This window comes from Eubalaena glacialis, chromosome 4 (assembly GCF_028564815.1).
Source record: "Eubalaena glacialis isolate mEubGla1 chromosome 4, mEubGla1.1.hap2.+ XY, whole genome shotgun sequence".
NCBI lineage: Eukaryota > Metazoa > Chordata > Mammalia > Artiodactyla > Balaenidae > Eubalaena > Eubalaena glacialis.
Window position 1 is genome coordinate 55,815,028 of NC_083719.1, and position 13,525 is coordinate 55,828,552.

Here is a 13,525-nt window from a genome sequence, read left to right on the forward strand (position 1 = left end):
TGCCAGATACTGTAGACATGATGAAGAATGAGATGTAGTGCCTTGCCTCTAATGACAGAGGAAAGACAGATATATAAACAATAAAGATAATATACTGTGAAAAGCTATGTAATAGAAATAAGCAGAGAACAGATTCAAAGAGGGGAACTTACATGGATGGAGAACAGATAACAGTGGTATGACATTTGGGCTAGCCTTAGGCCTTGAAACACACTGCCCTAATGCTTCTAGCTTGTGCATTCTCTGCCTGGAATACTTCAGCCCAATTCATCCCCTGCCTAGTTTTTCTATTCTTCTCTTTAGACTTAGCTGAATAACCTAGCTGAATAACTTCAATTGAATAAAACCGACTTTAATCGAAGAATGAAATACAGGTAACTACACTTTTAAATGTGAGGATTTATATAATTTTAAAAATATCCCTCCCAGGAATGCATAGATTTTGAAAGATGTTTTTTGAAATTTGCTTTTCAAGGCAACATGGAAACATCCACTAAGAATCATAATGTCCACAACCTTTTACTAAATAGTCACAACACAGAAAGTTACCCTAACGCTATGACAGAATAGAATCAAGTACTACATATAAGACGGTATTTACTAATGTTATTGAGAATGCCAAAAGCTACTGAACTAAAGGAACAGCGGCATAACATACAGGCAAACAAGCTGATAGGAAGAGTATGTAAAAACATTAAAAATGTGATATTAAGTGGGGATATATACACACACACATATGCACAAAATACTGATGACAAACATCAAAATATAGATGAATATGGACCAAAAGTGTGAAATAATATGTAAAAAGGGAATACAATAATAGACACATAGATTTTACTAATTTAGTTAAAAATACTAAACATTTTTCTTATGTACTTTTCAAACACACAGAAAATAGAAAAAAATAGTACAGTGAACATCCATATGAACACCACTTAGATTCAATAACAGCCATATATGCTTCATGCACACACATATATACATTTTGCTAAATCATTTAGAAATGTATTACAAACACTGTTAATACTTCACTTCTAAATACTTTATGCAAATTTAAAGACATTCTTCCAGAAACTACAACACCCTTATCACAGCTCATAAAATTAGCAATAGTTATCTAATATCATTTAAAATCCAGTCTATATTCAAATTTCCTCAACTCCCAAGTCTCTTATAAATAGCTTTTCAAAACCAGGGTCTAATGAATAATGAAGGATGCCACATTGTATTTGGCTGTTATATCTCAAGTCACTTTTAATCTGGAATAGTTACCCACTCCATGTCATTTTTTCTTTCATGACAGTGACTTTTTGAAGAAAGGAGGCCAGTTATCTTCTACAACATTCCATGTTCTGGACCTGTCTGATCATTTCTTTTGTGGTGTCATTTAACTTGTTGCTCTATCCCCAGTATTTCTGATAAATGGGAAAGTAGATCCTAAAGGTTTGTTTAAATTCCAGTTAAACTTTTTTGACCATAACACTTCATAGGTAATACAGTGCATTTCATACTGCATCTCAAATGAAAAAGCAAGTCTGACTGTCTGATTACAGTGACGTAAAGTTTCACCTCTGATTCTAAGGATCACTTTATTATAAAGGTACGTTTTCCTTTCAATACAACCAACCAACAAGTATTTGCTGAGATGATACTTTGACATCCTGAGAATTCTAGAGGTGATTTAGATCAATCTTTTATCAAATAGTTTTTGCATCAAAATGTCTTTAATATTGTTTTACATTAACTTTTCTAATTTCAATATTTCAATTTTTAAACATATATTTTCTACAAACTACAAAATTTATAAAAAAGTAAGATTCTCTTTTATAATGATGGCAGACTTACTCCTTAATTGAAATGCGAGCACCTTCTTTCTTTTTGACTTTGTTTGAAACCCTGTAAGGAAAATAAAGGAATTTAGAAGCATAGAACACGGGAGAAAATATTTGCAAACAAAGCAACTGACAAAGGATTAATCTCCAAAATGTACAAGCAGCTCATGCAGCTCAATATCAAAAAAACAAACAACCCAATCCAAAAATGGGCAGAAGATCTAAATACACATTTCTCCAAAGAAGATATACAGATTGCCAATAAACACATGAAAGGATGCTCAACATCACTAATCATTAGAGAAATGCAAGTCAAAACTACAATGAGGTATCACCTCACACAGGTCAGAAGGTCCATCATCAAAAAATCTACAAACAATAAATGCTGGAGAGGGTGTGGAGAAAAGGGAACCCTCTTGCACTGTTGGTGGGAATGTAAATTGATACAGCCACTATGGAGAACAGTATGGAGGTTCCTTAAAAAACTAAAAATAGAATTACCATATGACCCAGCAATCCCACCCTGAGAAAACCATAATTCCAAAAGAGTCATGTACCACAATGTTGATTGCAGCACTATTTACAATAGCCAGGACACGGAAGCAACCTAAGTGTCCATCGACAGATGAATGGATTAAGAAGATGTGGCACATATATACAGTGGAATATTACTCAGCCATAAAAAGAAACGAAATTGAGTTATTTGTAGTGAGGTGGATGGACCCAGAGTCTGTCATACAGAGTGAAGTAAGTCAGAAAGAGAAAAACAAATACCGTATGCTAACACATATATGAGGAATCGGAAAAAAAAAAAGAAAAAATGGTTCTGATGAACTTAAGGGCAGGACAAGAATAAAGACGCAGACATAGAGAATGGACTTGAAGACACGGGGAGGGGGAAGGGTAAGCTGGGACAAAGTGAGAGAGTAGCAATGACATATATACACTACCAAGTGTAAAATAGCTAGCTAGTGGGAAGCAGCTGCATCGCACAGGGAGATCAGCTTGGTGCTTTGTGACAACCTAAGGGATAGGGAGGGTGGGAGGGAAATGCAAGAGGGAGGGGATATGGGGATATATTATACATATAGCTGATTCACTTTGTTATACATCAGAAACTAACACAGCATTGTAAAGCAATTATACTCCAATAAAGATTTTTTTTTAAAAAAAAAGAATAGAACACACATTTTATACAGAAGTGAACATTTTGTTTCACATAAGACATTTCATTAATTCTCTTTAACAAAATATCATCAGAAAATAAGTTTACAGCCTTCAAATGTACTTTAAAAGTGACTCCAAAGTAAACAATTAGGCTGAAATTAAGAAAGTTTTCTTCTTTCACTAAGTCTGAAGATGTTCCTGAGCCAACTTATATCTTATTTTCTGTCAAATAAAATATATAATGTGTCATACTCATTTATTAAAATAAAACCATTAAAAACCAGTACTCACTAGACAAAAATATTTTAGAAGTTAAAAGAAAATCAAGACTCAAATATTTACTGTTTTTCCTGGTTATACTTAGCACAAATGTCCTACTCCTCTCTTCTCTCTTCTGGCCTCAATGCCTTCCATCTTTCCCTACATACATACTAGCTTTCGACTTCACTATTAATCTATATCTTTGAGGCCACAAGATGTATTAAAGGGGATTTGTTACTAATAAGTACCAAAGTTAGAGCCTGTGCTATGTTATTTCAATAACATTACTCTCATTCATCTGCATTCTGCTAGGATTTCTAGAAAAAGAAAAATGTATAGGTTAAGAGCTAGACCCAAATCCTGTCTGGCTGCTCTTATGGGAACAGGTTAATAATGGAAAAGTTGTCAATCATGTATGCTTCTGTGGAGCAATGGTTAAGAATCGCTACCTGAGGGCAACGCTCTCTAAAACACACATAAGCCATTGAAAAACATGACAATGAACGGTAGCTTCTCCTTTTTAATGGTAAAAATTTCCAAGAGACAAAAATGCAAGATCGAGGAAATGGCAATTTGTTTACACTTCTGAATATGAACATAGGTTTATATTTTAATTTATGCAGATATACAAATAATACTGCAAAAAGTAAAGATCATTTCTCTGGAACAAGTTAATCATAGCTTAGCCCTGAATTTGTGGCAAATATACTGGACAAGGCTGCTTTCCTAGGAACTGCTGCTTGAACTCACAAAAGAAACAGAAACATCTGCATTTTGTTGGTTAGGACCAGAGTTCAAAGTCTGTTGAAAATCTGCTAGGTTTTAATAACAGTACAATCAAGTATGTGAAATATGAATGTTTATGAGTACAATTAACCAACTTTAATTTTCATCCAGGTCATCCCTCAAATCAAATATATTCTGACACGTTAAAACATTCATATTTTTTAACTGCTGCTAGAGTTATCAAAGAAGAAAGCAATAATGTGCACAACTATTTAAGGCTGTGGTAAAACAAACATTTTCAAGTTGCGCCAGTGGCAATACACATGGAAAGAACTGTGGAAAGGCAGTCAACAGTATCAAAAGCTACTAAAATGTTTAAAAACTAAACTAAAATAAAATGTTTATACTTTTTGACCCAATAATGATACTTCCAGATGTCATAAGGAAATAATCTGCAAGAAGCTTTATATATAAGAATGGTTATCTAATTACCAGAGGAAAAACTTGCTAATGTTCAACATTTAGCAAATGATGAACTTATTCTGAACCAGACTTACTATGAACCAGGCACTATTCCAGATGCTAAAGATCCAAGGTTATAAGACAGACAAGGTCCCTGCTCCCGTGGAGCTCACATTCTACTGGAAGGAGACAGATAAACAGGTAAAGAAAATCATACCAAGAACGATAAATGCCACAGAGAGAATCTAAGTGGGGTGATATAATAGAGAATGAGGGCGGATCACTTCTAGCTTAATCAGGAAGATGAAATTTCAGTTGAGATCTGAGTAACAAGACAGACAAGTGAAATACAGGGTAACAGCTTTCCAGACTAAAGAATAACGAGTGCAAAGGCCCAGAAGAAGGTATAAATCTGGACATGAGCAAGAAAAGAGGCCAGTGTTGCAGGAGTGTACTGAGTAAGAAGAGTGTGGAGGAACTTCCCTGGTGGTCCAGTGGGTAAGACTCTATGTACCCAATGCCCGGGTTCGATCCCTGGTCGGGGAACTAGATCCTGCATGCATGCTGCAATTAAGAGTCCACATGCCACAACTAAGAAGTCTGCATGGTGCAACTAAAGATCCCTCATGGTGCTAAGACCCCATGCAAATAAATAAATAAATATTTGAAAAAATAAAATAAAATATCACTCTAGCTGCTGTATTCAGAATGGATTTGGCAGGATGGGACATGAAATTTCATAAGCAAAAAGAATACTTGGGATCTGCTGCAGTGAGGTAAGAGATAATGATGTCTTATCCAGACTATATTAAGAGCTATTACAACTCATCAACAAAAAGACAACCTATTTAAAAAATAGGCAAAGGATGTGAATAGACAGTTCTCCAAAAAAGATATATAAATGGCCAACAAGCACATGAAAAGATGCTCAACATCATTTAGTCATTAGGGAAGTGCAAATCAAAACCATAATAACATATCACTTCATACCCACTAGGATGGCTATAATCAAACAAGGAGACAATAGTAAGTGTTGGTGACGATGTGGAGAAATAGGAACCCTCACACATCGCTGGTGGTTATAATAAAATGGTGCAGTCACTTTATTTATTTACTTATTTATTTTTTAAAGACTTTTTTTTTGATGTGTACCATTTTTTTAAAGTCTTTATTGAATTTGTTACAATATTGCTTCTATTTTATGTTTTGGTTTTTTGGCCGAGAGGCATGTGGGATCTTAGCTCCCTGACCATGGTTCCGCTACAGCGATCTTTTTTTTTTTTTTTTTAAACATCTTATTGAAGTATAATTGCTTTACAATGGTGTGCTAGCTTCTGCTTTACAACAAAGTGAATCAGTTACACATATACATATGTTGCCATATCTCTTCCCTCTTGCATCTCCCTCCCTCCCACCCTCCCTATCCCACCCCTCTAGGTGGTCACAAAGCACCGAGCTGATCTCCCTGTGCTATGCGGCTGCTTCCCACTAGTTATCTATTTTACATTTGGTAGTGTATATATGTCCATGACACTCTCTCACCCTGTCACATCTCACCCCTCCCCCTCCCCATATCCTCAAGTCCATTCTCTAGTAGGTCTGTGTCTTTATTCCCATCTTGCCACTAGGTTCTTCATGACCTCTTTTTTTTTTTTTTCCCTTAGATTCCATATATATGTATTAGCATACTGTATTTGTTTTTCTCTTTCTGACTTACTTCACTCTGTATGACAGACTCTAACTCCATCCACCTCATTACAAACACCTCCATTTCATTTCTTTTTATGGCTGAGTAATATTCCATTGTATATATGTGCCACATCTTCTTTATCCATTCATCCGATGATGGACACCTAGGTTGCTTCCATGTCCTGGCTATTGTAAACAGAGCTGCAATGAATATTTTGGTACATGACTTTTTCTGAATTATGGTTTTCTCAGGGTATATGCCCAGTAGTGGGATTGCTGGGTCATATGGTAGTTCTATTTTTAGTTTTTTAAGGAACCTCCATACTGTTCTCCATAGTGGCTGTATCAATTTACATTCCCACCAACAGTGCAAGAGGGTTCCCTTTTCTCCACACCCTCTCCAGCATTTATTGTTTCTAGATTTTTTGATGATGGCCATTCTGACCGGTGTGAGATGATACCTCATTGTAGTTTTGATTTGCATTTCTCTAATGATTAAAGATGTTGAGCATTCTTTCATGTGTCTGTTGGCAATCTGTATCTCTTCTTTGGAGAAATGTCTATTTAGGTCTTCTGCCCATTTTTGGATTGGGTTGTTTGTTTTTTTGTTATTGAGCTGCATGAGCTGCTTGTAAATCTTGGAGATTAATCCTTTGTCTGTTGCTTCATTTGCAAATATTTTCTCCCATTCTGAGGGTTGTCTTTTGGTCTTGTTTATGGTTTCCTTTGCTGTGCAAAAGCTTTTAAGTTTCATTGGGTCCCATTTGTTTATTTGTGTTTTTATTTCCATTTCTCTAGGACCTGGGTCAAAAAGGATCTTGCTGTGACTTATGTCATACAGTGTTCTGCCTATGTTTTCCTCTAAGAGTTTGATAGTGTCTGGCCTTACACTTAGGTCTTTAATCCATTTTGAGTTTATTTTTGTGTATGGTGTTAGGGAGTGTTCTAATTTCATACTTTTACATGTACCTGTCCAATTTTCCCAGCACCACTTATTGAAGAGGCTGTCTTTTCTCCACTGTATATGCTTGCCTCCTTTATCAAAGATAAGGTGACCATATGTGCGTGGGCTTATCTCTGGGCTTTCTATCCTGTTCCATTGATCTATATTTCTGTTTTTGTGCCAGTACCAAACTGTCTTGATTACTGTAGCTTTGTAATATAGTCTGAAGTCAGGGAGCCTGATTCCTCCAGCTCCATTTTTCGTTCTCAAGATTGCTTTGGCTATTCGGGGTCTTTTGTGTTTCCATACAAATTGTGAAATTTTTTGTTCTAGTTCTGTGAAAAATGCCAGTGGTAGTTTGATAGGGATTGCATTGAATCTGTAGATTGCTTTGGGTAGCAGAGTCATTTTCACAATGTTGATTCTTCCAATCCAAGAACATGGTATATCTCTCCATCTATTTGTATCATCTTTAATTTCTTTCATCAGTGTCCTATAATTTTCTGCATACAGGTCTTTTGTCTCCTTAGGTAGGTTTATTCCTAGGTATTTTATTCTTTTTGTTGCAATGGTAAACGGGAGTGTTTTCTTAATTTCACTTTCAGGTTTTTCATCATTAGTATACAGGAATGCAAGAGATTTCTGTGCATTAATTTTGTATCCTGCTACTTTACCAAATTCATTGATTAGCTCTAGTAGTTTTCTGGTAGCATCTTTTGGATTCTCTATGTATAGTATCATGTCATCTGCAAACAGTGACAGCTTTACTTCTTCTTTTCCGATTTGGATTCCTTTTATTTCTTTTTCGTCTCTGATTGCTGTGGCTAACACTTCCAAAACTATGTTGAATAATAGTGGTGAGAGTGGGCAACCTTGTCTTGTTCCTGATCTTAGTGGAAATGGTTTCAGTTTTTCACCATTGAGGACAATGTTGGCTGTGGGTTTGTCATATATGGCCTTTATTATGTTGAGGAAAGTTCCCTCTATGCCTACTTTCTGCAGGACTTTTATCATAAATGGGTGTTGAATTTTGTCGAAGGCTTTCTCTGCATCTATTGAGATGATCATATGGTTTTTCTCCTTCAATTTGTTAATATGATGTATCACGTTGATTGATTTGCGTATATTGAAGAATCCTTGCATTCCTGGAATAAACCCCACTTGATCATGGTGTATGATCCTTTTAATGTGCTGTTGGATTCTGTTTGCTAGTATTTTGTTGAGGATTTTTGCATCTATGTTCATCAGTGATATTGGCCTGTAGTTTTCTTTCTTTGTGACATCTTTGCCTGGTTTTGGTATCAGGGTGATGGTGGCCTCGTAGAATGAGTTGGGGAGTGTTCCTCCCTCTGCAATATTTTGGAAGAGTTTGAGAAGGATAGGTGTTAGCTCTTCTCTAAATGTTTGATAGAATTCGCCTGTGAAGCCATCTGGTCTTGGGCTTTTGTGTGTTGGAAGATTTTTAATCACAGTTTCAATTTCAGTGCTTGTGATTGGTCTGTTCATATTTTCTATTTCTTCCTGGTTCAGTCTCGGCAGGTTGTGCATTTCTAAGAATCTGTCCATTTCTTCCAGGTTGTCCATTTTATTAGCATAGAGTTGCTTGTAGTAATCTCTTATGATCGTTTGTATTTCTGCAGTGTCAGTGGTTACTTCTCCTTTTTCATTTCTAATTCTATTAATTTGAGTCTTCTCCTTTTTTCTCTTGATGAGTCTGGCTAATGGTTTATCAATTTTGTTTATCTTCTCAAAGAACCAGCTTTTAGTTTCATTGATTTTTGCTATTGTTTCCTTCATTTCTTTTTCATTTATTTCTGATCTGATCTTTATGATTTCTTTCCTTCTGCTAGCTTTGGGGTTTTTTTGTTCTTTCTCTAATTGCTTTAGGTGCAAGGTTAGGTTGTTTATTCGAGATGTTTCCTGTTTCTTGATGTAGGCTTGTATTGCTATAAACTTCCCTCTTAGAACTGCTTTTGCTGCATCCCATAGGTTTTGGATCGTCGTGTCTCCATTGTCATTTGTTTCTAGGTATTTTTTGATTTCCCCTTTGATTTCTTCAGTGATCACTTCATTATTAAGTAGTGTATTGTGTAGCCTCCATGTGTTTGTATTTTTTACAGATCTTTTCCTGTAATTGATATCTAGTCTCATAGCGTTGTGGTCGGAAAAGATACTTGATACGATTTCAATTTTTTTAAATTTACCAAGGCTTGATTTGTGACCCAAGATATGATCTATCCTGGAGAATGTTCCATGAGCACTTGAGAAAAATGTGTATTCTGTTGTTTTTGGGTGGAATGTCCTATAAATATCAATTAAGTCCATCTTGTTTAATGTATCATTTAAAGCTTGTGTTTCCTTATTTATTTTCATTTTGGATGATCTGTCCACTGGTGAAAGTGGGGTGTTAAAGTCCCCTACTATGATTGTGTTACTGTCGATTTCCCCTTTTATGGCTGTTGGTATTTGCCTTATGTATTGAGGTGCTCCTCTGTTGGGTGCATAAATATTTACAATTGTTATACCTTCCTCTTGGATCGATCCCTTGATCATTATATAGTGTCCGTCTTTGTCTCTTGTAATTGTCTTTATTTTAAAGTCTATTTTGTCTGATATGAGAATTGCTACTCCAGCTTTCTTTTGATTTCCATTTGCATGGAATATCTTTTTCCATCCCCTCACTTTCAGTCTGTATGTGTCTCTAGGTCTGAAGTGGGTCTCTTGTAGACAGCATATATATGGGTCTTGTTTTTGTATCCATTCAGCCAGTCTGTGTCTTTTGGTGGGAGCATTTAATCCATTTACATTTAAGGTAATTATCGATATGTATGTTCCTATTCCCATTTTCTTAAATGTTTTGGGTTTGTTATTGTAGGTGTTTTCCTTCTCTTGTGTTTCTTGCCTAGAGAAGTTCCTTTAGCATTTGTTGTAAAGCTGGTTTGGTGGTGCTGAACTCTCTCAGCTTTTGCTTGTCTGTAAAGGTTTTAATTTCTCCATCAAATCTGAATGAGATCCTTGCTGGGTAGAGTAATCTTGGTTGTAGGTTTTTCTCCTTCATCACTTTAAGTATATCCTGCCACTCCCTTCTGGCTTGCAGCGTTTCTGCTGAAAGATCAGCTGTTAACCTTATGGGGATGCCCTTGTGTGTTATCTGTTGTTTTTCCCTTGCTGCTTTTAATATGTTTTCTTTATATTTAATTTTTGATACAGCGATCTTTTGAGCCAGCAATTCTATGCCTAAATATATGCCCAAGAAAACTGAAAACATATGTCCATACAAAATTTTATACACAAATGTTGATAACAGAATTATTCATTGTAGCCAAAAAGATGAGACAACCCAAATGTCCATCAACTGATGAATGGATAAGCACAACGTGGTACATCCATGCAATGGAATATTATTCAGCAATTAAAAGAAATGGGGACCTGAACGAACTTTTTTGGCCAACCCAATATATCTCGGTTAAAAAAAGAGATGATAGTATCTTGAATGGGTATTAGTGGAGAGAAATCAAAGTGCATTAATTCAGGATCCATATGGAAATAGTCAACAGAATTTTCTTACAAATTGGTCACAAAAAGTGAAGGAAAGTGAGGAATCAATCAACGCTAATTCCACATTTATGGCTTGAGAAACTGGTGCTGCCGGTGCATCAGTGTTACTGCTTACTGAGATGGAAAGGCTGTGGGCATAGAGGTGTATGAAATAACACTAACAGTTCGGTTTTGGCTGTATTTTGTTTGAGATGCACCTAACAGACATCCATGTGGTGAGGGAAAATAGGCAGTTGGATAAACAAGTCTCAAATTCAGAGCTAGACATCTGAGAACTTCCAGTACAGACATGCCATTTTAAGTCCTAGAGCAGATGAGGTCACCTAGTGAGAGTTTATAGTTAGAGAAGAGAAGGGGGCTATGGGTTGGGCATAAGGAATTCCACATAGATACTGGGTAGAGGAGGAAAAGCTGTTAAAGGAGTCTAAAAGGAGCAGCCAAGGAAGAAGGTATAAGACTAGTAGATTAAAATATGTTACTGAAGGCAGGAGAAAAAAGTCTTTCAAAGTGTAGTCAAATATATTAAAATGTTGCTGAGAGGTAAGAGACATAAAGCAGAGAACTGACCACTGAGTCAGCAATCTGGAGGTAAAATCTCAATACAGGGCTTCCCTGGTGGCACAGTGGTTAAGAAGCCACCTGCTAATGCAGGGGACATGGGTTCAAGCTCTGGTCCGGGAAGATCCCATGTGCTGTGGAGCAACTAAGCCCGCACGCCACAACTACTGAAGCCTGCGTGCCTAGAGCCTGTGCTCCGCAACAAGAGAAGCCACCACAATGGGAAGCCCGCGCACCGCAACGGAGAGTAGCCCCCGCTCACTGCAACTAGAGAAAGCCCACACGCAGCAATGAAGACCCAACACAGCCAAAAATTAATTAATTAATTAATTTAAAAAAATCTTTAAAAACAAAAAAATCTCAGTACAGTAGGAAAGACAGAAGTCTACCTGACAGGCCTGAAGAGAATGTGAGATAAGGAAGTAAAGAGGACAACTAGAGGTAATTTTTTGAAGAAGTTTGTCTATGAAGCGGAGGAGAGAAATGATGTGATCACCAGGGAAGTTAGAAAGAATATAGTTGAAGTAAATGGTCAGTAAATTTAGTGAAATTGGTCACCAACAGAATGATGAGTAAGAAAAGACAACTTCATTTTTTTTTTTTTTTTTGGCTGCACAACGTGGCATGCGGGGTCTTAGTTCCCCAACCAGGGATCGAACCTGTGCCCCCTGCAGTGGAAGCATGGAGTCCTAACCACTGGACTGCCAGGGAAATCCTGAACTAAATTCTTATAGAATGTCTTTATATATAGAAAGATGAACATAAAAACAATACATTTCTTATGAGCACTCATATATACCTGAACTCAGAGAAAGAGATTTTTGATAGGCTATACGGCAAACTAATATCAGTGGTGACCTCTGGAGAAGGTTAGAAACTGGGCCTGGCTTTTTTTTTTTTTTTAATTAATTTTTATTGGAGTACAGTTGATTTACAATGTTGCGTTAGTTTCTGCTCTAGAGCAAAGTGAATCAGTTATACGTATACATATATCCACTCTTTTTTAGATTCTATTCCCATATAGGTCATTACAGAGTACTGAATAAGAGTTCCCTGTGCTATATAGTAGGTTCTTATTAGTTATCTATTTTATATATAGTAGTGTGCATATGTCAATCTCAGTCTCCCAATTTATAGGCATGGCTTTGGTCACCAACAGGATTTTTGTCTCACCTTTAATTTTTGAAAATTTTACAAGGTTTTACGTTTATCACTTGTAATTAACAAATATATATTTTTAAAGGATACAAAACAATGTAAATGGTATGAGGACAAAACTATATTTAAAAAGTCAGTTATGTAAGACTAAAGAGATATGACAACAAAAGGTAACATGTGGCCCTGGACTGAATTCTAGATTAAAAAAACAACTTTCTTTTGTTGTAAAGGACATTCATAAGACAACTGGCAAAATCTGAATAAGGCCAGTAGATAAGATCATAGTATCAGTATTAATCGATTTAAGTTCCTGATTTGATAACTATATGGTGATTATACAAAAGAATGTTCTTGCTTTCAGGAAATACATAGAGTATTTAAATGCTAGGGGCATTGTATCTGCAACGGATTCTGAATAGCTCCGGGGGGAAAAATATAGATAGATACAGAGAAAGAGAGAGAAAGAGAGAGAAAGAGAGAGAAAGAGAGAGGAGAGAGAAGGAAAAATGAAATGAATGAGAATGAGAAACCTAAAGGGGTAAAAAGTTGACATTTGGGGAACCTACACATGGAAATTCTTGTACTATTTTTGCAACTTTTCTGTAAGTCTGAAATTATTAAAACAACAACAACACACTTGTATTCTGGCCTGGTTACCTACCAAAGCTGAACCTTCACATACCATGTGACCCAGCAATTCCACTCCTAGGTATATACCCAAGAGAAATGAAAACGTACATCCACACAAAAACTTGTACACGAATGTACGTAGCAGCATTATTCATTACAGCCAAAAAGTGGAAACAACCCAAATGGATAAAATGTGGCATACACAACAGAGTATTATTCGGCAATAAAAAATGAAGTACTGGGGGCTTCCCTGGTGGCGCAGTGGTTGAGAATCTGCCTGCCAATGCAGGGGACACGGGTTCGAGCTTTGGTCTGGGAAGATCCCACATGCCGCGGAGCAACTAGGCCCGTGAGCCACAATTACTGAGCCTGCGTGTCTGGAGCCTGTGCTCCACAACAAGAGAGGCCGCGATAGTGAGAGGCCCGCGCACCGCGATGAAGAGTGGCCCCCGCTTGCCACAACTAGAGAAAGCCCTCGCACAGAAACGAAAACCCAACACAGCCATAAATAAATAAATAAATAAATAATTTTTAAAAA

At 36.6% G+C, this 13,525-nt stretch overlaps 1 protein-coding gene across 3 annotated transcripts in view; it reads right to left on the bottom strand.

Moving 5' to 3' along the window:
* The window catches only part of LOC133089751 (survival motor neuron protein), a 48,401-nt gene that overhangs the window by 11,274 nt on the left and 23,602 nt on the right, over positions 1-13,525 (bottom strand). For all 3 annotated transcript variants that reach the window (XM_061187889.1, XM_061187887.1, XM_061187888.1), the window contains exon 8: positions 1,849-1,899. In XM_061187889.1, the coding sequence (XP_061043872.1) occupies positions 1,852-1,899 (48 nt within the window). In that variant the 3' untranslated portion in view covers positions 1,849-1,851. The remainder of the gene's footprint in view (positions 1-1,848; positions 1,900-13,525) is intronic.